The sequence below is a fragment of the Argopecten irradians genome, chromosome 15, assembly GCF_041381155.1.
Source record: "Argopecten irradians isolate NY chromosome 15, Ai_NY, whole genome shotgun sequence".
Lineage (NCBI taxonomy): Eukaryota > Metazoa > Mollusca > Bivalvia > Pectinida > Pectinidae > Argopecten > Argopecten irradians.
This window is the reverse complement of record NC_091148.1, coordinates 34,992,195-35,017,414: the sequence shown is the minus strand read 5'-3', so window position 1 is coordinate 35,017,414 and position 25,220 is coordinate 34,992,195. Positions and strand designations below refer to the sequence as shown.

Below are 25,220 nucleotides of genomic sequence, written 5' to 3'. Positions count from 1 at the left end.
ACACAAGACAGAAGTATTGGGCAACAGTTACTGTAACTTATACCTACTAACATACAAACACAAGACAAAAGTATTGGGCAACAGTTACTGTAACTAATACCTACTAACATACAAACACAAGACAGAAGTATTGGGCAACAGTTACTGTAACTAATACCTACTAACATACAAACACAAGACAGAAGTATTGGGCAACAGTTACTGTAACTTATACCTACTAACATCAAAACACAAGACAGAAGTATTGGGCAACAGTTACTGTAACTTAATACCTACTAACATACAAACACAAGACAGAAGTATTGGGCAACAGTTACTGTAACTAATACCTACTAACATACAAACACAAGACAGAAGTATTGGGCAACAGTTACTGTAACTTATACCTACTAACATACAAACACAAGACAGAAGTATTGGGCAACAGTTACTGTTAACTTATACCTACTAACATACAAACACAAGACAGAAGTATTGGGCAACAGTTACTGTAACTTATACCTACTAACATACAAACACACAAGACAGAAGTATTGGGCAACAGTTACTGTAACTTATACCTACTAACATACAAACACAAGACAGAAGTATTGGGCAACAATTACTGTCACTTATACCTACTAACATATATACAAACACCAGACAGAAGTGTTGGGCAACAGTTGCTGTATCTTATACCTACTAACATACAAACACAAGACAGAAGTATTGGGCAACAGTTGCTGTAACTTATACCTACTAACATACAAACACAAGACAGAAGTATTGGGCAACAGTTACTGTAACTAATACCTACTAACATACAAACACAAGACAGAAGTATTGGGCAACAGTTACTGTAACTTATACCTACTAACATACAAACACAAGACAGAAGTATTGGGCAACAGTTACTGTAACTTATACCTACTAACATACAAACACAAGACAGAAGTATTGGGCAACAGTTACTGTAACTTATACCTACTAACATACAAACACAAGACAGAAGTATTGGGCAACAGTTACTGTAACTTATACCTACTAACATACAAACACAAGACAGAAGTATTGGGCAACAGTTACTGTAACTTATACCTACTAACATACAAACACAAGACAGAAGTATTGGGCAACAGTTACTGTAACTAATACCTACTAACATACAAACACCAGACAGAATATTGGGCAACAGTTACTGTAACTTATACCTACTAACATACAAACACAAGACAGAAGTATTGGGCAACAGTTACTGTAACTTATACCTACTAACATACAAACACAAGACAGAAGTATTGGGCAACAGTTACTGTAACTAATACCTACTAACATACAAACACAAGACAGAAGTATTGGGCAACAGTTACTGTAACTAATACCTACTAACATACAAACACAAGACAGAAGTATTGGGCAACAGTTACTGTAACTAATACCTACTAACATACAAACACAAGACAGAAGTATTGGGCAACAGTTACTGTAACTTATACCTACTAACATACAAACACAAGACAGAAGTATTGGGCAACAGTTACTGTAACTTATACCTACTAACATACAAACACAAGACAGAAGTATTGGGCAACAGTTACTGTAACTATACCTACTAACATACAAACACAAGACAGAAGTATTGGGCAACAGTTACTGTAACTAATACCTACTAACATACAAACACAAGACAGAAGTATTGGGCAACAGTTACTGTAACTAATACCTACTAACATACAAACACAAGACAGAAGTATTGGGCAACAGTTACTGTAACTAATACCTACTAACATACAAACACAAGACAGAAGTATTGGGCAACAGTTACTGTAACTAATACCTACTAAAATACAAACACAGGACAGAAGTATTGGGCAACAGTTGCTGTAACTAATACCTACTAACATACAAACACAGACAGAAGTATTGGGCAACAGTTACTGTAACTAATACCTACTAACATACAAACACAAGACAGAAGTATTGGGCAACAGTTACTGTAACTAATACCTACTAACATACAAACACAAGACAGAAGTATTGGGCAACAGTTACTGTAACTAATACCTACTAACATACAAACACAAGACAGAAGTATTGGGCAACAGTTACTGTAACTTATACCTACTAACATACAAACACAAGACAGAAGTATTGGGCAACAGTTACTGTAACTAATACCTACTAACATACAAACACAAGACAGAAGTATTGGGCAACAGTTACTGTCACTTATACCTACTAACATACAAACACAAGACAGAAGTATTGGGCAACAGTTGCTGTAACTAATACCTACTAACAAACAAACACAGGACAGAAGTATTGGGCAATAGTTACTGTAACTTATACCTACTAACATACAAACACAAGACAGAAGTATTGGGCAACAGTTACTGTAACTTATACCTACTAACATACAAACACAAGACAGAAGTATTGGGCAACAGTTACTGTAACTAATACCTACTAACATACAAACACAGGACAGAAGTATTGGGCAACAGTTACTGTAACTTATACCTACTAACATACAAACACAAGACAGAAGTATTGGGCAACAGTTACTGTAACTAATACCTACTAACATACAAACACAAGACAGAAGTATTGGGCAACAGTTACTGTAACTAATACCTACTAACATACAAACACAAGACAGAAGTATTGGGCAACAGTTACTGTAACTAATACCTACTAACATACAAACACAAGACAGAAGTATTGGGCAACAGTTACTGTAACTTATACCTACTAACATACAAACACAAGACAGAAGTATTGGGCAACAGTTGCTGTAACTAATACCTACTAACATACAAACACAGACAGAAGTATTGGGCAACAGTTACTGTAACTTATACCTACTAACATACAAACACAAGACAGAAGTATTGGGCAACAGTTACTGTAACTAATACCTACTAACATACAAACACAAGACAGAAGTATTGGGCAACAGTTACTGTAACTAATACCTACTAACATACAAACACAAGACAGAAGTATTGGGCAACAGTTACTGTAACTAATACCTACTAACATACAAACACAAGACAGAAGTATTGGGCAACAGTTACTGTAACTAATACCTACTAACATACAAACACAAGACCAGAAGTATTGGGCAACAGTTGCTGTAACTAATACCTACTAACAAACAAACACAGGACAGAAGTATTGGGCAATAGTTACTGTAACTAATACCTACTAACATACAAACACAAGACAGAAGTATTGGGCAACAGTTACTGTAACTAATACCTACTAACATACAAACACAAGACAGAAGTATTGGGCAACAGTTACTGTAACTAATACCTACTAACATACAAACACAAGACAGAAGTATTGGGCAACAGTTGCTGTAACTTATACCTACTAACATACAAACACAAGACAGAAGTATTGGGCAACAGTTACTGTAACTAATACCTACTAACATACAAACACAAGACAGAAGTATTGGGCAACAGTTACTGTAACTAATACCTACTAACATACAAACACAAGACAGAAGTATTGGGCAATAGTTACTGTAACATATACCTACTAACATACAAACACAAGACAGAAGTATTGGGCAACAGTTACTGTAACTAATACCTACTAACATACAAACACAAGACAGAAGTATTGGGCAACAGTTACTGTAACTAATACCTAGTAACATACAAACACAAGACAGAAGTATTGGGCAACAGTTACTGTAACTTATACCTACTAACATACAAACACAAGACAGAAGTATTGGGCAACAGTTACTGTAACTAATACCTACTAACATACAAACACAATACAGAAGTATTGGGCAACAGTTACTGTAACTAATACCTACTAACATACAAACACAAGACAGAAGTATTGGGCAACAGTTACTGTAACTAATACCTACTAACATACAAACACAAGACAGAAGTATTGGGCAACAGTTACTGTAACTAATACCTACTAACATACAAACACAAGACAGAAGTATTGGGCAACAGTTACTGTAACTAATACCTACTAACATACAAACACAAGACAGAAGTATTGGGCAACAGTTACTGTAACTAATACCTACTAACATACAAACACAAGACAGAAGTATTGGGCAACAGTTACTGTAACTAATACCTACTAACATACAAACACAAGACAGAAGTATTGGGCAACAGTTACTGTAACTTAATACCTACTAACATACAAACACAAGACAGAAGTATTGGGCAACAGTTACTGTAACTAATACCTACTAACATACAAACACAAGACAGAAGTATTTGGCAACAGTTACTGTAACAAATACCTACTAACATACAAACACAAGACAGAAGTATTGGGCAACAGTTACTGTAACTAATACCTACTAACATACAAACACAAGACAGAAGTATTGGGCAACAGTTACTGTAACTTATACCTACTAACATACAAACACAAGACAGAAGTATTGGGCAACAGTTACTGTAACTTATACCTACTAACATACAAACACAAGACAGAAGTATTGGGCAACAGTTACTGTAACTTATACCTACTAACATACAAACACAAGACAGAAGTATTGGGCAACAGTTACTGTAACTAATACCTACTAACATACAAACACAAGACAGAAGTATTGGGCAACAGTTACTGTAACTAATACCTACTAACATACAAACACAAGACAGAAGTATTGGGCAACAGTTACTGTAACTAATACCTACTAACATACAAACACATGACAGAAGTATTGGGCAACAGTTGCTGTAACTAATACCTACTAACATACAAACACAAGACAGAAGTATTGGGCAACAGTTACTGTAACTATACCTACTACTAACATACAAACACAAGACAGAAGTATTGGGCAACAGTTACTGTAACTTATACCTACTAACATACAAACACAAGACAGAAGTATTGGGCAACAGTTACTGTAACTTATACCTACTAACATACAAACACAAGACAGAAGTATTGGGCAACAGTTACTGTAACTAATACCTACTAACATACAAACACAAGACAGAAGTATTGGGCAACAGTTACTGTAACTAATACCTACTAACATACAAACACAAGACAGAAGTATTGGGCAACAGTTACTGTAACTAATACCTACTAACATACAAACACAAGACAGAAGTATTGGGCAACAGTTACTGTAACTTATACCTACTAACATACAAACACAAGACAGAAGTATTGGGCAACAGTTACTGTAACTAATACCTACTAACATACAAACACAAGACAGAAGTATTGGGCAACAGTTACTGTAACTAATACCTACTAACATACAAACACAAGACAGAAGTATTGGGCAACAGTTACTGTAACTTATACCTACTAACATACAAACACAAGACAGAAGTATTGGGCAACAGTTACTGTAACTTATACCTACTAACATACAAACACAAGACAGAAGTATTGGGCAACAGTTGCTGTAACTTATACCTACTAACATACAAACACAAGACAGAAGTATTGGGCAACAGTTACTGTAACTAATACCTACTAACATACAAACACAAGACAGAAGTATTTGGCAACAGTTACTGTCACTAATACCTACTAACATACAAACACCAGACAGAAGTATTGGGCAACAGTTACTGTAACTAATACCTACTAACATACAAACACAAGACAGAAGTATTGGGCAACAGTTACTGTAACTTATACCTACTAACATACAAACACAAGACAGAAGTATTGGGCAACAGTTACTGTAACTTATACCTACTAACATACAAACACAAGACAGAAGTATTGGGCAACAGTTACTGTAACTAATACCTACTAACATACAAACACAAGACAGAAGTATTGGGCAACAGTTACTGTAACTAATACCTACTAACATACAAACACAAGACAGAAGTATTGGGCAACAGTTACTGTAACTAATACCTACTAACATACAAACACAAGACAGAAGTATTGGGCAACAGTTGCTGTAACTAATACCTACTAACATACAAACACAAGACAGAAGTATTGGGCAACAGTTACTGTAACTAATACCTACTAACATACAAACACAAGACAGAAGTATTGGGCAACAGTTACTGTAACTAATACCTACTAACATACAAACACAAGACAGAAGTATTGGGCAACAGTTACTGTAACTTATACCTACTAACATACAAACACAAGACAGAAGTATTGGGCAACAGTTACTGTAACTAATACCTACTAACATACAAACACAAGACAGAAGTATTGGGCAACAGTTACTGTAACTAATACCTACTAACATACAAACACAAGACAGAAGTATTGGGCAACAGTTACTGTAACTAATACCTACTAACATACAAACACAAGACAGAAGTATTGGGCAACAGTTGCTGTAACTAATACCTACTAACATACAAACACAAGACAGAAGTATTGGGCAACAGTTACTGTAACTAATACCTACTAACATACAAACACAAGACAGAAGTATTGGGCAACAGTTACTGTAACTTATACCTACTAACATACAAACACAAGACAGAAGTATTGGGCAACAGTTACTGTAACTAATACCTACTAACATACAAACACAAGACAGAAGTATTGGGCAACAGTTGCTGTAACTAATACCTACTAACATACAAACACAAGACAGAAGTATTGGGCAACAGTTACTGTAACTAATACCTACTAACATACAAACACAAGACAGAAGTATTGGGCAACAGTTACTGTAACTAATACCTACTAACATACAAACACAAGACAGAAGTATTGGGCAACAGTTACTGTAACTAATACCTACTAACATACAAACACAAGACAGAAGTATTGGGCAACAGTTACTGTAACTAATTACCTACTAACATACAAACACAAGACAGAAGTATTGGGCAACAGTTACTGTAACTTATACCTACTAACATACAAACACAAGACAGAAGTATTGGGCAACAGTTACTGTAACTAATACCTACTAACATACAAACACAAGACAGAAGTATTGGGCAACAGTTACTGTAACTAATACCTACTAACATACAAACACAAGACAGAAGTATTGGGCAACAGTTACTGTAACTAATACCTACTAACATACAAACACAAGACAGAAGTATTGGGCAACAGTTGCTGTAACTTATACCTACTAACATACAAACACAAGACAGAAGTATTGGGCAACAGTTACTGTAACTAATACCTACTAACATACAAACACAAGACAGAAGTATTGGGCAACAGTTACTGTAACTATACCTACTAACATACAAACACAGACAGAAGTATTGGGCAACAGTTACTGTAACTAATACCTACTAACATACAAACACAAGACAGAAGTATTGGGCAACAGTTACTGTAACTATACCTACAACATACAAACACAAGACAGAAGTATTGGGCAACAGTTGCTAAACTATACCTACTAACAAACAAACACAAGACAGAAGTATTGGGCAACAGTTACTGTAACTAATACCTACTAACATACAAACACAAGACAGAAGTATTGGGCAACAGTTACTGTAACTAATACCTACTAACATACAAACACAAGACAGAAGTATTGGGCAACAGTTACTGTAACTTAATACCTACTAACATACAAACACAGACAGAAGTATTGGCAACAGTTAATGTAACTATACCTCTACATACAAACACAGACAGAAGTATTGGGCAACAGTTACTGTAACTAATACCTACTAACATACAAACACAAGACAGAAGTATTGGGCAACAGTTACTGTAACTAATACCTACTAACATACAAACACAAGACAGAAGTATTGGGCAACAGTTACTGTAACTAATACCTACTAACAACAAACACAGGGAAGTATTGGGCAACAGTTACTGTAACTAATACCTACTAACATACAAACACAAGACAGAAGTATTGGGCAACAGTTACTGTAAACCTACTAACATACAAACAAGAAGAAGTATTGGGCAACAGTTACTGTAACTAATACCTACTAACATACAAACACAAGACAGAAGTATTGGCAACAGTTCTGTAACTAATACCTACTAACATACAAACACAAGACAGAAGTATTGGGCAACAGTTGCTGTAACTTATACCTACTAACATACAAACACAAGACAGAAGTATTGGGCAACAGTTACTGTAACTTATACCTACTAACATACTTTAAAGTGCTTAACTTTACGTGACATTGGCTCGGGTATGAGTACAGCGTACATATTGTACATGCTGAATGGTATTGCTATACGATTTGGGAATTTTCAACGTGTATTCAATTTAAATACTTCACAATGTCATGGAATCTTACACATATTGTTTGTTTATATGTTTGAGGAAATGTAGATAGGTACGTTGTTGTCAATGTTTATGTATGTAACAGAATTAGCCCCACTTAAGTGTCCCTTTAAATTCAGTAACAAGCTGTTGCCGCCCGATCTAGCATTTATTGATCGTGCTATGGAGAGAATAGGAAAATATAAACCTTGATTTTAAACTCATTTGAAAGTATTTAATACAAACTGATGTGATAAACTTGGACGTACATTTTGTATTTTACACTTGAAAACGACTGTTATCTCCATGACAGTCGAATGTCACGTACCAAATATGTGAGAAACCGCATAAACACTTCATATTATGTTTAAACGGAAATAATTGACAGGTCAAAAGGATGTTGGACCATCCTATGACCTCTCTCTTACGTCAGTGAGTGTACAAATCAGATAGCATAATTATTAAGGACTTCTTAAAAGTTAAGTATAGGACAAATCTGGTGTAGAATATTCGGCCCTCGATAGGTGTGTTTCTCTTGCCTATTCTACACGAACGAGTGGTTTACCCACCTTAACAATTCTCATCCCTTTTTGAACCCCAGCAAACATTGCAACAATTCAACTATCAAACTGTTGGATAGTTGAATAAAACTTAATTAGTTAACAGGTAAATCATGTTTAGTATATGGTCTGATGAACACATACTGGAAAGGTTTATATATAGCTACACCTGCATTCAATTTGCCATATCACAGTTATATGGTCATGGAATCAGAATGGATTTAACATACAGTTATAGTGATAATCAATTATTAGTTACACACAACAATCCCAGAAAGTTTCCGTAAAATTAAGATTTTAACATAGAAATACAATATTTTCAGTGATATTTATGATGAGGCAATTATAAATTCCAAAGGAGCAGAAGTGTTCTTGGAATCCAATTCATAATTGAGAGCGAAATACACCTTTAAAGAAGAGTTGCAAAAGGTAACCCTAAACTTGGATATAGATCTTATTCGACACCTTTACAGCCCTCGTGTAGAGACATGATGTGTATGTAGACACAAAGGAAATTGTGTAAGGATTCTAAAACGTAACCCTAAACTTGGATATAGATCTTATTCGACACCTTTACAGCCCTCGTGTAGCCCTCGTGTAGAGACATGATGTGTCATGTAGACACAAAGGAAATTGTGTAAGGATTCTAAAACGTAACCCTAAACTTGGATATAGATCTTATTCGACACCTTTACAGCCCTCGTGTAGAGACATGATGTGTCATGTAGACACAAAGGAAATTGTGTAAGGATTCTAAAACGTAACCCTAAACTTGGATATAGATCTTATTCGACACCTTTACAGCCCTCGTGTAGAGACATGATGTGTTATGTAGACACAAAGGAAATTGTGTAAGGATTCTAAAACGTAACCCTAAACTTGGATATAGATCTTATTCGACACCTTTACAGCCCTCGTGTAGAGACATGATGTGTCATGTAGACACAAAGGAAATTGTGTAAGGATTCTAAAACGTAACCCTAAACTTGGATATAGATCTTATTCGACACCTTTACAGCCCTCGTGTAGAGACATGATGTGTCATGTAGACACAAAGGAAATTGTGTAAGGATTCTAAAACGTAACCCTAAACTTTGATATAGATCTTATTCGACACCTTTACAGCCCTCGTGTAGAGACATGATGTGTAAACACAAAGGAAATTGTGTAAGGATTCTAAAACGTAACCCTAAACTTGGATATAGATCTTATTCGACACCTTTACAGCCCTCGTGTAGAGACATGATGTGTCATGTAGACACAAAGGAAATTGTGTAAGGATTCTAAAACGTAACCCTAAACTTGGATATACAGTGTCGTGCCAAAAGTCTTTCACATTTTATGACGCGTCGTCGGTCAATACCCGGAAGTAATTAGAATTTCTTTCCTCGCGATCCAAAAATTAGTACTAGAATCGGAACTCTTTTGTGTTGTGCAAGATGAAGTGCGGGGGTTATCTCCCATATCTGTCAAATTCGCGTGGGGCTATTTTTAGTTTTGTAGCAGACGTCAACAATCATGAAGGATGGTTCGCCGGGAATTGACGTTGGCTGAAAAGGAACAAGTGGTACGATTGAAAGAAGGTGGTAGAAAAGTTGTAGATATTGCCAAAATTGTAGGATTTTCCCATTCAACCATCAGTAAATTTTTTAAGAATTTCAAAGAAAGAGAAAATATTGAAAATAAGCAGCGAAGCGGGCGGCCCAGATTAACAAGTGAACAGGGGGATCGACAACTTTTTCGCCTAGTAAAACATGATCGTCGGCAAACATTGACAGATTTATCTACACAATTTAATTCATTTACTCCTGTTAAAGTTTCAAAACGTACTGTACAGAGAAGATTACATTTTGAGGGTTATTCCAGGCGGTCTGTATGTAAGACGTTGACGATATCGGCAGTTAACAGGAAAAAACGAGTTGAGTGGTGCCGTGGACATAAAAATTGGACAATTTCTGAAAATTGGAACACTGTAATATTCTCTGATGAGACACAAGTAGTTTTAGGTACTGATCAAAAAGTGTATGTGTGGAGAAAAGCCGACGAGAAATGGCGTCCCGAGTGTTTGGGGATCAGGACTGTACGTCACGGTAGTTCCCGAGTGTCAGTGTCGTTTTGGGGGTGTGTTTGTGCCTCCGGAGTAGGTGTGCTGAGACCAATAGAAGGAAATTTAAATACAGATAAGTACATTGAACTATTAGATCAAAATTTATGGCCTGTTGTCTTGAAACATTTTCCTGATAAGCTTTGGATATTCCAAGATGATAACTGTCCTGCACACATGTCGGGAAGGGCCCAGCAGTGGAAAACAGAAAACAATATTAATTGTTTAACCTTTTAACCTGGCCTTCTCAGTCTCCAGATATAAACATTATTGAAAATGTATGGAGAATGATTAAGATTCGTCTACAGAGAGTGCAGCATACTATTAAAAGTCGCCAAGAACTTATTGATGCTGTAACTCTGATTTGGACTTCATTTACTCCGGGGTATATTGCTGCGCTATATGCAACTTTACCAAGACGAGTCCAAGCAGTAATTAAGGCAAAGGGTCACGCAACAAAATACTAAAATATCAGGTAGGTGTGTTTCATGGTTTCTGAGTTATGGTTTTCTAAAGTTGCAATATTCCAAATCACAAGACGATGCGACGTCATAAAAATGTGAAAGACTTTTGGCACGTCACTGTAGATCTTATTCGACACCTTTACAGCCCTCGTGTAGAGACATGATCTGTCATGTAGACACAAAGGAAATTGTGTAAGGATTCTAAAACGTAGAGACATGATCTGTCATGTAGACACAAAGGAAATTGTGTAAGGATTCTAAAACGTAACCCTAAACTTGGATATAGATCTTATTCGACACCTTTACAGCCCTCGTGTAGAGACATGATGTGTCATGTAGACACAAAGGAAATTGTGTAAGGATTCTAAAACCTGGATTATTCTTAATGGAAACCAACGTGACATTATATTGAAATCATTGATACTCCAAACAAAAATATTTTTGATTTGCACTAAGTGTTCATTGTGCTTGAAGAGTTATTTAAAACACATGTACAAGATGACGGAAATATTTATTAATTGTTAGTTAATTAATTGATTTTGCAATAGTTAATTAATTGATTTTGCAAAAGTTATTTTTGGGTTTTCTTTTTCCTACACAATATCTATACGTCCATGTACAATTATTTTATATTTTGCTTATATGTCTACCACAGTAAACTAAACCTTTGTTTCATAGTCTTTTATTATTCTCAGTGCTTAAAAACCACGCATACTTATCACTAGATCGGAACTGTTGGATATTTGACCATCCAATGGTAATACTGTTAGCTAGTTAACTATCCAACTGACCATCATTGGATAGCTTTACATATGTTGTACACCATGGGTGACGTCACAGGAACTTTAAAAATACTGATCCAATGATTAAACCCGAATCTTCGTAACACTGTGATACCAATAGCTACATAACCTTACACTATTAATGTGACTAAGCAGTATTCTCCAGGATCATGAGACAATCTATTTAAGATTTTCGCTTAGCAAATCAACAATGATGTAGCTTTTTGTAACGGCATGTGTGATTGGCTGCATCTAAATTCAGACTATCTTAGATTTAAAACTTGGTGTCATTGTCTCGGGGTTAGTAGTCGTCATACCGGCCACGTTCTGTATCTAGCGCATACTGTTCTGACATATTACCACGAAAGTTTAATTTAACCCTTTGGGTAGCCAGTCCGAAGCACATTTAAGGACATTTCCCAGATATTGATGGTAGGTCCCATGGATTTTCTTCAGATACTCCAACTGTTTTCTATCGCCTTAACAACGCTCGTTTTTAAATCCTACCTATCCACAAGGGAGGTAACTTTTTAATATGACGGAAAGATAATGACTTATTTCATATACATCGTTAAATAAATACAAAATCCGCTTTAAAATACTCTAAAAAGCTGAGAAATCCATAAATCTAACAAGAAAAATCCAAAACAACTATTTGTTAAACTATCGTTAGTTGAATACGACGAGGAATTGTGGTGCGATTATGTCCAAACAAATAGATCGGGTGCAATACAAAGACAAATGTTTGACAACTGGCGGTGTCGTGATAGATGGGGTGTTTTATCTTCAATAACTGTACAAATATGTATAAGCCGCGCTTTTACTAAGAATGCATGTCTCAGGTAACCTCGCCTATCCTAGTTTTTACCCCTCTTACCACATTATTGAGAGAGTGAGAGAAAAGACATTGGCAGTTCTTGGGTTGCAGTAGTTATTGAAAGTTTCAAACTTTGATACTGTAATATATACACTTGCTTAATACCTAAATAAAGATAATAATGACATTTAATCATAATGGAGGGGCCAAGAAGACTCTTTGTCACAAGCAGCCATGAAAGTTTATTAATCTTTATATTCATTCTTTGCAAAAACAAAATATGTTGAAAATACACCAACAACTGGAATTAGTCTCGATACAGGTTCCTTCAATTCTAGCATTTTTAATTACGTTTCCTCCTGCCTTCATCTCTAAATAATTCTTACTGAGGTATGTTTATTTGTAAAGTTATATAACCTGAAGCACATACTATACAATTATTGGGCCTAAGTTAAAATTCCGATTTTGGGTCAATGATAGTCTGTAAATCAAATAACGGTATAATTAAGCTATAGATATTCTTCTATGCTGATTTCATACACTGGCAGCTGTAAAGATCATTATTATAGATAGAATGTTACACAATCTGCCTCAGGCTCTATGCGAGAATATCTCACACACTTTGCTTGAGGCAATTTTGAACGCCCATACGCCAAGTTAAACGTGAATGATACTGTCTAGTTAAATAACGACTACCTAGAACACAACTTTTTCAGGTGAATGATTGATAGAACAATTGTTCTGGAATGTATGTTAATATAGTACTGTATAGAGCCTATGATATATTTATACTGTAGCCATTCCCGCATGTGTTTATACAAAATAGAAATTACCATACCGTAAGACATATTAGGTGTAGCACGAACGGCTGAACAAGTATAAGCATACATGTAAAATTACATCTCGCATAGCTAATTAAAATCCTCTAGATTTTTTCCTACCTGTACATATTTTATTTGAACTTTAGATTATAATAGGACTGGGAACGAAATTTGACATTTTCTCCTAAGCAAGGATGACTTATAAATCCTTGTTCGAAGTTATATAACTTATTTGAATAAAGAAATATGCATACACACATGCAATGTATATAAACATACTATTGATATGAAAACCACGGATAAACTACATATCTAATAGACGCATCAAGCATGGTCCCCTTACTATGAACAGTCACCTTGTGATGAAATTATAGGGCTGTCTCACTGAAATATAATACTGAGACAACTACGGACAACACCATATACAACCTAGTCCCCGAGATCAATCGAGGTAACTTCAATGTTTACCAATATTGTTTATCTAAATACTACAGATAACCATCTACAGACAATGACTAAACAGTCCCCGAGCATTCGTGGTAACTTCAAGGTTTCCGATAATGTTTTTTTCTAAATACTACTGATGACACTACAGACACCATGGGCAAACCAGTCCCAGAGCATTCGTTGTAACTTCAAGGTTTCCGATAATGTTTTTCTAAATACTACTGATGACACTACAGACACCATGGACAAACCAGTACCCGAGCATTCGTTGTAACTTCAAGTTTTCCGATAATGTTTTTCTTAATACTACTGATGACACTACAGACACCATGGACAAAACAGTCCCCGAGCATTCGTGGTAACTTCAAGGTTTCCGATAATGTTTATCTAAATACTACTGATGACAATACAGACACCATGGGCAAACCAGTCCCCGAGCATTCGTGGTAACTTCAAGGTTTCCAATAATGTTTATCTAAATACTACTGATGACAATACAGACACCATGGACAAACTAGTCCCCGAGCATTCGTTGTAACTTCAAGGTTTCCGATAATGTTTTTCTAAATACTACTGATGACACTACAGACACCATGGACAAACCAGTCCCCGAGCATTCGTGGTAACTTCAAGGTTTCCGATAATGTTTATCTAAATACTACTGATGACACTACAGACACCATGGACAAACCAGTCCCCGAGCATTCGTTGTAACTTCAAGGTTTCCGATAATGTTTTTCTAAATACTACTGATGACACTACAGACACCATGGACAAACCAGTCCCCGAGCATTCGTGGTAACTTCAAGGTTTCCGATAATGTTTATCTAAATACTACTGATGACACTACAGACACCATGGACAAACCAGTCCCCGAGCATTCGTGGTAACTTCAATGTTTCCAATAATGTTTATCTAATTACTACTGATGACACTACAGACACCATGGACAAACTAGTCCCCGAGTATTCGTGGTAACTTCAAGGTTTCCGATAATGTTTATCTAAATACTACTGATGACACTACAGACACCATGGACAAACTAGTCCGAGAGCATTCGTGGTAACTTCAATGTTTCCGATAATGTTTATCTAAATACTACTGATGACACTACAGACACCATGGGCAAACCAGTCCCCGAGCATTCGTGGTAACTTCAAGGTTTCCGATAATGTTTATCTAAATACTACTGATGACACTACAGACACCATGGGCAAACCAGTCCCCGAGCATTCTAGTCCGCTAAACCTGCCTATATTATTAGGCTTTTTTTTTATTTATTTTTTTGCCTAATATATAGTCAGCTCGCGGTACCTCTTAAAAATGTGAAATCGTAGGCCAGATTTGGCCTACGCTACGTCAGCGGTATATTTCTAATATATCGTTCATGCAATGCCGGGAAAACGTACACATACCTATTCATTGGGATCTTATGTACTCCACTGCCCCCATGTTACATCCCATTTATGAAATTTAACAACTCTGCACAATGGAATACTTCCGAGACCCTTCTATTTCACACATTTGTAATGGCCGCCGTATACACATTTAGTAGAGCAAGCAGTAGCCAATCAACTTCGCTTCCGGTTTTATTTTTAAAAAACCACGTGTAGTTCGGTAAGTAACAAGTAGTATATTAAGAACAAAGTCATATCTATTATTACCATATTACCGGTCTGTCCCTACACTATTATTGTAGCACGATCTCACTGAACCATACTACTTAGAATGGCCCTACAGAAAGCATCCGATTACTATGAAAGAGTTAGTCCATACATTAGTGAACATATCTACTGTCATACTGTAGTTTAGTTGTTGTCTTTTGGCATTTGAGACGCGATGCATATGGGCTGGAGGAACAGTCATATCACCCCATTTAAAACCTTATCTTTCCATTTAAATTTTACCCGGAAGGTCAGACTTAAGAACGCCCGATTGTTCAGAATATATGTCGCTTCGTGAAAATTCATTTGATCGAATAATGGACTCGATGCACTAAGGGATTTACCTCGTGTTGCATGTTGTACTGAAGATCAGTAAACAATCGATTATCCTCTAGATTTACTTCAACCAATCCGATCATAGATTCATTAATAATTCATAATAATCGATGAATGGGCGAACCATTAAACTTTTTGTAAATAAAGAAAAGTTAAGGCAATGGTGACTGAATGATTTACACTTATGTTCATACTTCAAATATTCTCTGAATATCTTTTCAGAATATGGTTAAGCTTGTCATGCAAATGGCGGTTGTGGATCATACACATATATACAAAATATCATTATGCATTTAAGGCCCCAAAGGCAGTTTGATATGGAGGTTTATTTACCCGAAGGTATTACATTTGAGGTTAAATAGACCTCCATAACACACTGCCATCGAGGACATAAATTCTTTATAATACCGAAAATTCGGATTTGCTACTGTGGTTAAACAAGGGCATATCCACTCTACTGTTATAAAGATGAGGTATATTAAAAGTTTAAAAAAAAGATATTATAAGAAATATTGTAGTCGATTTTTCCCTATCCTACCCGGTGATAATCTCACATACTGACAGTATTTGGTTGTTCCATTCCCATGTGTGTTATAGTGGTATGGTTATTGTTCCATTCCCGTGTGTGTTATAGTGGTATGGTTATTGTTCCATTCCCGTGTGTGTTATAGTGGTATGGTATGTTCCATTCCCGTGTGTGTTATAGTGGTATGGTATGTTCCATTCCCGTGTGTGTTATAGTGGTATGGTTATTGTTCCATTCCCGTGTGTGTTATAGTGGTATGGTTATTGTTCCATTCCCGTGTGTGTTATAGTGGTATGGTTATTGTTCCATTCCCGTGTGTGTTGTAGTGGTATGGTGTGTTGTTCCATTCCCGTGTGTGTTAAAGTGGTATGGTATGTTCCATTCCCGTGTGTGTTATAGTGGTATGGTTATTGTTCCATTCCCGTGTGTGTTATAGTGGTATGGTTATTGTTCCATTCCCGTGTGTGTTATAGTGGTATGGTTATTGTTCCATTCCCGTGTGTGTTATAGTGGTATGGTTATTGTTCCATTCCCGTGTGTGTTATAGTGGTATGGTTGTTGTTCCATTCCCGTGTGTGTTAAAGTGGTATGGTATGTTCCATTCCCGTGTGTGTTATAGTGGTATGGTTATTGTTCCATTCCCGTGTGTGTTATAGTGGTATGGTTATTGTTCCATTCCCGTGTGTGTTATAGTGGTATGGTTATTGTTCCATTCCCGTGTGTGTTGTAGTGGTATGGTGTGTTGTTCCATTCCCGTGTGTGTTAAAGTGGTATGGTATGTTCCATTCCCGTGTGTGTTTATAGTGGTATGGTTATTTGTTCCATTCCCGTGTGTGTTATAGTGGTATGGTTATTGTTCCATTCCCGTGTGTGTTATAGTGGTATGGTTATTGTTCCATTCCCGTGTGTGTTATAGTGGTATGGTATTGTTCCATTCCCGTGTGTGTTAAAGTGGTATGGTATGTTCCATTCCCGTGTGTGTTATAGTGGTATGGTTATTGTCCCATTCCCGTGTGTGTTATAGTGGTATGGTTATTGTTCCATTCCCGTGTGTGTTATAGTGGTATGGTTATTGTTCCATTCCCGTGTGTGTTGTAGTGGTATGGTGTGTTGTTCCATTCCCGTGTGTGTTAAAGTGGTATGGTATGTTCCATTCCCGTGTGTGTTATAGTGGTATGGTTATTGTTCCATTCCCGTGTGTGTTATAGTGGTATGGTTATTGTTCCATTCCCGTGTGTGTTATAGTGGTATGGTATTGTTCCATTCCCGTGTGTGTTATAGTGGTATGGTTATTGTTTCATTCCCGTGTGTGTTATAGTGGTATGGTATGTTCCATTCCCGTGTGTGTTATAGTGGTATGGTGTGTTCATTCCCGTGTATGTTATAGTGGTATGGTATGTTGTTCGATTTCCGTGTGTGTTATAGTGGTATGGTGTGTTGTTCCATTCCCGTGTGTATAATAGTGGTATGATATGTTGTTCCATTCACGTGTGTGTTATAGTGGTATGGTATGTTCCATTCCTGTAAGTGTTATATTGGTATGGTCTGTTGTTCTATTCCCGTGTGTGTTATAGTGGTATGGTGTATTGTTCCATTTCCGTGTGTGTTAAAGTGGTATGGTATGTTGCATTCCCGTGTGTGTTATAGTGGTGTGGTATGTTCCATTCCCGTGTGTGTTATAGTGGTATGGTGTGTTCCATTCCCGTGTGTGTTATAGTGGTATGGTATTGTTCCATTCCCGTGTGTGTTATAGTGGTATGGTATGTTCCATTCCCGTGTGTGTTATAGTGGTATGGTATGTTCCATTCCCGTGTGTGTTATAGTGGTATGGTGTTTTGTTCCATTTCCCGTGTGTGTTATAGTGGTATGGTGTTTTTTCCATTTCCATGTGTGTTATAGTGGTATTGTATGATCCATTCCCGTGTGTGTTATAGTGGTTTGGTATGTTCCATTCCCGTGTGTGTTATAGTGGTATGGTGTGTTCCATTTCCGTATGTGTTATAGTGGTATGGTGTTGTTCCATTCCCGTGTGTGTTGTAGTGGTATGGTATGTTCCATTCCCGTGTGTGTTATAGTGGTATGGTATGTTCCATTCCCGTGTGTGTTATAGTGGTATTGTATGTTCCATTCCCGTGTGTGTGATAGTGGTATGGAATGTTCCATTCCCGTGTGTGTTATAGTGGTATTGTATGTTCCATTCCCGTGTGTGTGATAGTGGTATTGTATGTTCCATTCCCGTGTGTGTGATAGTGGTATGGAATGTTCCATTCCCGTGTGTGTTATAGTGGTATTGTATGTTCCATTCCCGTGTGTGTAATAGTGGTATGGTATGTTCCATTCCGTGTGTGTTATAGTGGTATGGTATTTAAAACCCCTAGGCTACTATAGAGGCTGTGTTTGCTTACACAGGTATGGGTACATTCATATTGACACATAGTTGAATTGCTTTGTTGACGGTCACATTTTCCTGAAATTAGGTTGTTTCTGTCAACAAGTCTAACATATCAGTTGATAACCTCAGGTGTGATAGTGCGGGCGACACAATTTTGGGATACAGTATAGGTAGGCGATGTCGTCAGAAGGTGTGTCCCTCGTTAAAATATGTAGGGCATATCCACTCTACTGATATCAAAAACTAGTGAACATAATATATAAACTAATTGTGGGTCAAAGTTTGATAAATATTTATGATAATTTTCTGAAGCATATTGTGCCGAATAAAAACAAATAGAAAATATTATCTTTTGTCGCAAATTAAACACCGCCAACATATTTTTGTTGTAGGGTTTTGTTGCCGACAAACTTAAATTCTACTTTTTAAGAAAGCTTCGATCATTAAACAGCCAACTCATTGCTTCACAATCCCCTGAGACACAAAGCTCAGAGAGGGGTTAAAGTTTAAATCCTCTAAGGGCTCTCTTCCTGTTTGTTTGCTATTAGGTAGTAAAATGACTGTTTACCACGACATTAATATATATATCTTCCGTATTATTGTTTTTGAAGATATAACGTCATATGTTGAACAGACCTCAGATAGAGGAACACGTATGGAAACTGTTGGAAAACTCAACTTCCGCCATATTGTTGAAAAAAATGTTTGTTTGCTTTACTTCTAAAAGTCCACGAATATTAATTTTAATTCAACACTTTGTTATCATTACAAGTCCAATACACATGTTGGTCCCAGATACGTGTTGTAAACATTATATATTTTGTTATTTGTTTGTCCTTGTATCTCGCATATACTTAAGATGTGATTGATGACTCTTTGATAAACAATATTTCTGTTATTCTTACTGTTGTTGTATGTACATAAGATAAATCCCCGTGTGAAAGAAGGTAGCATGGATTCAAACATAAGCAAGAGACAGGGTCGGCATGACTGGATTTTAATACTAGGAGAAACGGGATATTTAACTGCCCTTGCGAAGTTGTTTTTATTGCAGACCCGATACACTGTATCATTGATTGTAGGTAGCTAAAGCAGTACTAGACTTAACCTGTCCACCCCTGGAAATTCATTATAAACTCTTCCTGAATTTAAAATAGAAGGGTTAAAATGTCTTTCCGTAGGTAAATTTGGACATTGTCCATAAAATAAGACACTGGCTGGTCTGTTACCTCCTCAGGCAAAAACCCATCGAACGAGCTCATGTTAACGTATACGTATAATAGATCTGATGTGAGTGGTGATGGAATATGAGGTTTATCAAACGAATTAAATTGTTTGATATGACAAAGGTTCGTGGCATATCTAATTATTTAACGAGTTACATAAAATTATCATTTCGTTGCACGAATGTAAGATACTATTTATCATATAACTAGTATTTATAGAAATATAGACAAAAATTTTAATTTCAGTTCTATATACGAGTAGTGGAATCAGTCTTAAAGTTGATGTTTCCGTCCAACGAAGCAACTGATCATGAGTGAAGTCATATTTTGATTATGGCAATGTTATTACAGGTGACATCACAATAGTGTTAGTGAACGGTTGTCTTACTATATTTATGAGATGATCATATGAAAAGGCTGGACAGGCCAGTTATGATTTGTTTCTTTTTCCAAATTACCTTAAAAAGCGCGCAATAAACAACAAGAAGATAGACGATTGGAACAGTGATGACAGGAGCAGCAGCTACGGGCTTTACCAAATAAGGTACCGAGTCACTGATAAACATTTGTTCTGCTTCTGTCTCTTTTTCTAATTCCAATAAAAGATGGGCAACCTTGCTACTTTGACAGGATTTGCTAGACAAGGACAAACACTACCGTATAACGAACTTTATAAATCGTACCCGGCCTACTAATCAATGAACATACATTGCAGCTAGATTGGGATTCGAACCCACGACCTCGGAACTCAAACAAGAACACTTGAAGTATACCTAAACAACACGAGCAACATGAACACGAATATTTACAACGTCATCAACACCTGTCATAGCAAATTTATCGATCACCACACGAATATTAAGATATATATAGGTGTCATAAACAACAGCATATATATCAACATGATATTTGTTAAAGTCTATTAAAGCTGTCATACCGTAGATTTATTGTTAAGGGGATATTTTCGATAATTTAATATTATCCTCGATATATTGAGAAATGTTTGAATCATACCCCGAAAACAAGATTGCGAACGACAACAACAGCTAACATCCCCATTAGGTACACATTCACAGCGATTCCCTTTATGTTAAGCTTACGTTTGTCCCAAGGCATAGCTTTAAACTTGGCCAAATGGTAGCGCACTTCACTAGATAAATAACAGCATCTAAGGTATATGTATACAAATTTAACAGAAGGAAAAACAATGTGTCAACTCACTGGCAGCGTTGGAAACTTTGCCGCATATAGATCCAGAACAGCCCCTCCACAAACCCGCGTGATAGGAGCTCTCAAATATAGTGTTTTCAAACAGTGTCAGCGATGTCCAATAAGGCGTCGCAAGTCCAATCAGGTGAAATAAAAGTCCGGCTAGTCCACATCCTAAGGCTATCTTAAACAACAGCGGAGCATCACCTAATCCCATTTTGAATTATTAAGAGTTCAACAAAGGGCGTTGTTGTATATTCCGAGGATAACTCTTACTACCTTCACTGTCCGTATACACTTTTAGCTAGATTTCACGTGTCCACTCAGCCGTGTCCACTAACATCCTTCTGCACGTAGTTGTTGTTGTGTGTTGGAGGCCGTGGGCGGGGACAGCACGTATGACCTGGCAGACTTGTCGCTTTATGATATATCTCACTGAAATTTCTATTTTATCTCAATCCTTTGGTCAACAAACGCGGTCGTTTCCTTATTTGGCGGGATCTGAAATTAGTTTGCGAATAGCTGGCCGTATTGATCTAAGTTACCTGGATAGACAGGCGTTTATTTATCTAGGTTATGATGAACGAATGGCCCGGGGGCTCTCAATGATCTATTGTATTATATAAATGTGTGAATATTAGTTTGGAATGTAAATGCAGACAATTGTAACAAGGGATGATACAAAGGTATCACTTTGGACCGTTTTAGGGTCAGCTGCATATTGTATACTATTCAGAATATCCGATTTTTTTTTTTTTTTTTTTTTGCTCATGTTTATATCAGAGGTCAAAGGTCCAAGGGTGAAAAATCATATTTTCATTGTTTAAGGCCTAATTTATTGCATATAAGAATATAAATGTTATTTTTAGCAGTTTTTGTTGTCAGCAATCATGGATTTGTGAAATTCAGTTCAGGAAACTGTTGAAAAAATGAATAAGTAGGTCCGAGTGACATAGTTAAGCAATTGTTCTATTTTAGCATTTAACTTTAATAATATTGCTGAAAAAAATAGATTTTCAACTATTTGAAAGCTTGACATTGATATTTAATATTGCATGTAACAAATTTGTTTTTAAAGAGGCATCATTTCATAAAACAATGCAATTATTGACTTTTTGTAGGTTAATACGAGGAATTGTTAAAGATTCCATTTAAAAGATAACTTTTGAAAGGTGATATTTCCCTCGGCCTTCGGCCTCGGGTAGTATCACCGTTCTCAGGTGAAACAATTCCTTGTATTAACCTACACAAAGTCAATGTTTGTATAATGTCACTAGTGTAATATAACCTGAAGCGCTTTTCATTGAAATTTCATTGTGACGCCATGGCTTGATTTCAGTAACCAATGACTTGACGTCAGTATCCGAGGACGTTGGTGACAAAATGGCGGCCTCCGCTGTATTTCTTGCGATACATTTTGAGGTTGGTGACAAAATGGCGGCCTCCGCTGTATTTCTTGCGATACATTTGGCGTTGGTGACAAAATGGCGGCCTCCGCTGTATTTCTTGCGATACATTTTGACGTTGGTGACAAAATGGTGGCCTCCGCTGTATTTCTTGCGATACATTTTGACGTTGGTGACAAAATGGCGGCCTCCGCTGTATTTCTTGCGATACATTTTGACGTTGAAATTCTTTAAAATGCAGGTTGAGTGAGTTATGTATTGGTTAACTATAGGCAGTTTTAATTTGTGAACCTTTTTAGACTAGTTTCATAAAATCGCATGCATTTACATTCACTTTTACTATGTAAACTAACCAACGCAAAGTGAAGTCTATGATGGTACATGTATAAAAAAACACAACTAACCATTATGACGTCGCTAATGTCGCTACTGATCACCGTCAAAGTGGCTTTTCCATCTCGTGGATTAAATCGTCGTTAATAAACGGTGTTTTTCAACCGATCGAGGTACAAAGAAGTTATCTCTAACCGATCGATATATTGCGGCTATTATTGACAAGGATTACATCTGGTCTAACTTAAGAAATGTTAATGCAGAGACCCCCAAAATGAGTTAATAATGTATATTATACATAAAGTATTAAACTATGTTTTATGATTTGGCATCATGTTTTGTTTTTATATTATTATCAAATTTAAAATATGTGTAAATATTATCACTTTATCCACCTAAGAAAAGCATATCTATAGACTTCGCCTGTTATTCAATCCCTTTGACGTCAATAAGACGTGCTGGTGTCATAATGGATTTTATAGATCCATGTTCTATTTACACTCCTAATATACGGCAAAATGCTTTATCATTGAATATCAGCGGAGTATGTGATAAGAAGTTTATCACTAAACTAAAGTGTGAACTATATACATACCTGATATTCTGCAAAAATACAAAAAATAATACATGTGATACTTACTCTGTTTAGCAACAATTTTGTTGTTTAGAAACAATAAAGACAGACTTGACGTCAACTGTTATAGGGATATAACCTTAATGTCGGAAATTCAAAAGCTTTTCGAGAAAATAATTTACAGACGTTTACTTATATTTTCGGAGAATAACAATTTTCCCTCTAAATTCCAACAAGGATTTCGCCGGGGATGTGGTAGTATTACGGCAGGATTCATTCTAAATGAAAGTATATCTAGCTATATGGAAACGTCATCTCCTGTATGTGTAGCATTTTTAGACAATCAAAAAGCCTTTAACAGTGTTTGGATAGCAGGCATCTTCTACAAACTCTTCCAGCTCGGAGTCAACTCAAAAAGATGGAGACTTTTGTATAATTTCTTTCAAAATATAAAAGCTATGGTACTATATGGCGGTAAAATGTCGGAAACCTACTACGTCAAACAAGGCGTCGGTCATGGCCGCATCATATCTGTCATGCTTGACAGCTTAGCACATGAATTGGACGTCTCTCGAAATGGAATATTATATGTAAAATATACATATTCTATGTATACTTCTAGCGGACGATACTTGTGTCATATCTGGAAGCAATACCACACTGCAACGACTCCTCGATATCGTATACAATTACTCACGGAAATGGAGGCTCAACTACAATTCTACTAAAAGTGCAGCAGTCTTATTTCGTACAGAGAGAAGAAGAGTCGATTTAGGAAAATGTAAAGTATCACTTGGTGAACAACTTCCTATGGAAAGATCAAAAATAAACGCTGGCATTACTTTCAACGAAAACCTCAAAAGCAACCTCGGTTTGCAGGAGTCGACTGCCAAGAATAGGAGGAAATTGAACAGCTTCATTTCGATAGGAGTTCACAAACATGGAATGAACCCTATCTCAAGTGTTTCAATATGGAAAAAAGTTATATTACCATCTCTCTTATTCGGATGTGAACTGTGGAGTAATTTTTCTAACACCACATTAAACGATATGGAAATATTTCAGCGTCAAGACGCGCGCAGAATACACGGATTCGACACCTGCTCCCCGAAAGCTATAACTATGTCATCATTAGGCCCTAGCGAGATAAATGCAGAAATTCAGAAGAAAAAGCTCTTTTTCTGGAATAAGCTTTATACAGGGGATGACGTCTTTCTTTGGAAACAATTATTTGATGTCAGACTGAAAACATATACCACAAACAGCATCAATTCCTTGGGATTTATACCGGACGTGCATAATGTCATGAAAAATTACAATATCGAGATTTTCTTTGGATTGAATAACCCTGACGACGATTTTCCTTCAAAGGGA

The 25,220-nt window shown here is 36.5% G+C and overlaps 1 protein-coding gene across 1 annotated transcript in view; it reads right to left on the bottom strand.

The window, feature by feature from the left end:
- The window catches only part of LOC138309766 (protein NKG7-like), a 34,839-nt gene extending 12,828 nt beyond the window's left edge, over positions 1 to 22,011 (bottom strand). The window contains exon 1 of the mRNA XM_069250978.1: positions 21,546 to 22,011. Within this exon, the coding sequence (XP_069107079.1) occupies positions 21,546 to 21,750 (205 nt within the window). The 5' untranslated portion in view covers positions 21,751 to 22,011. The remainder of the gene's footprint in view (positions 1 to 21,545) is intronic.
- Between the last annotated feature and the right edge of the window lie 3,209 nt (positions 22,012 to 25,220).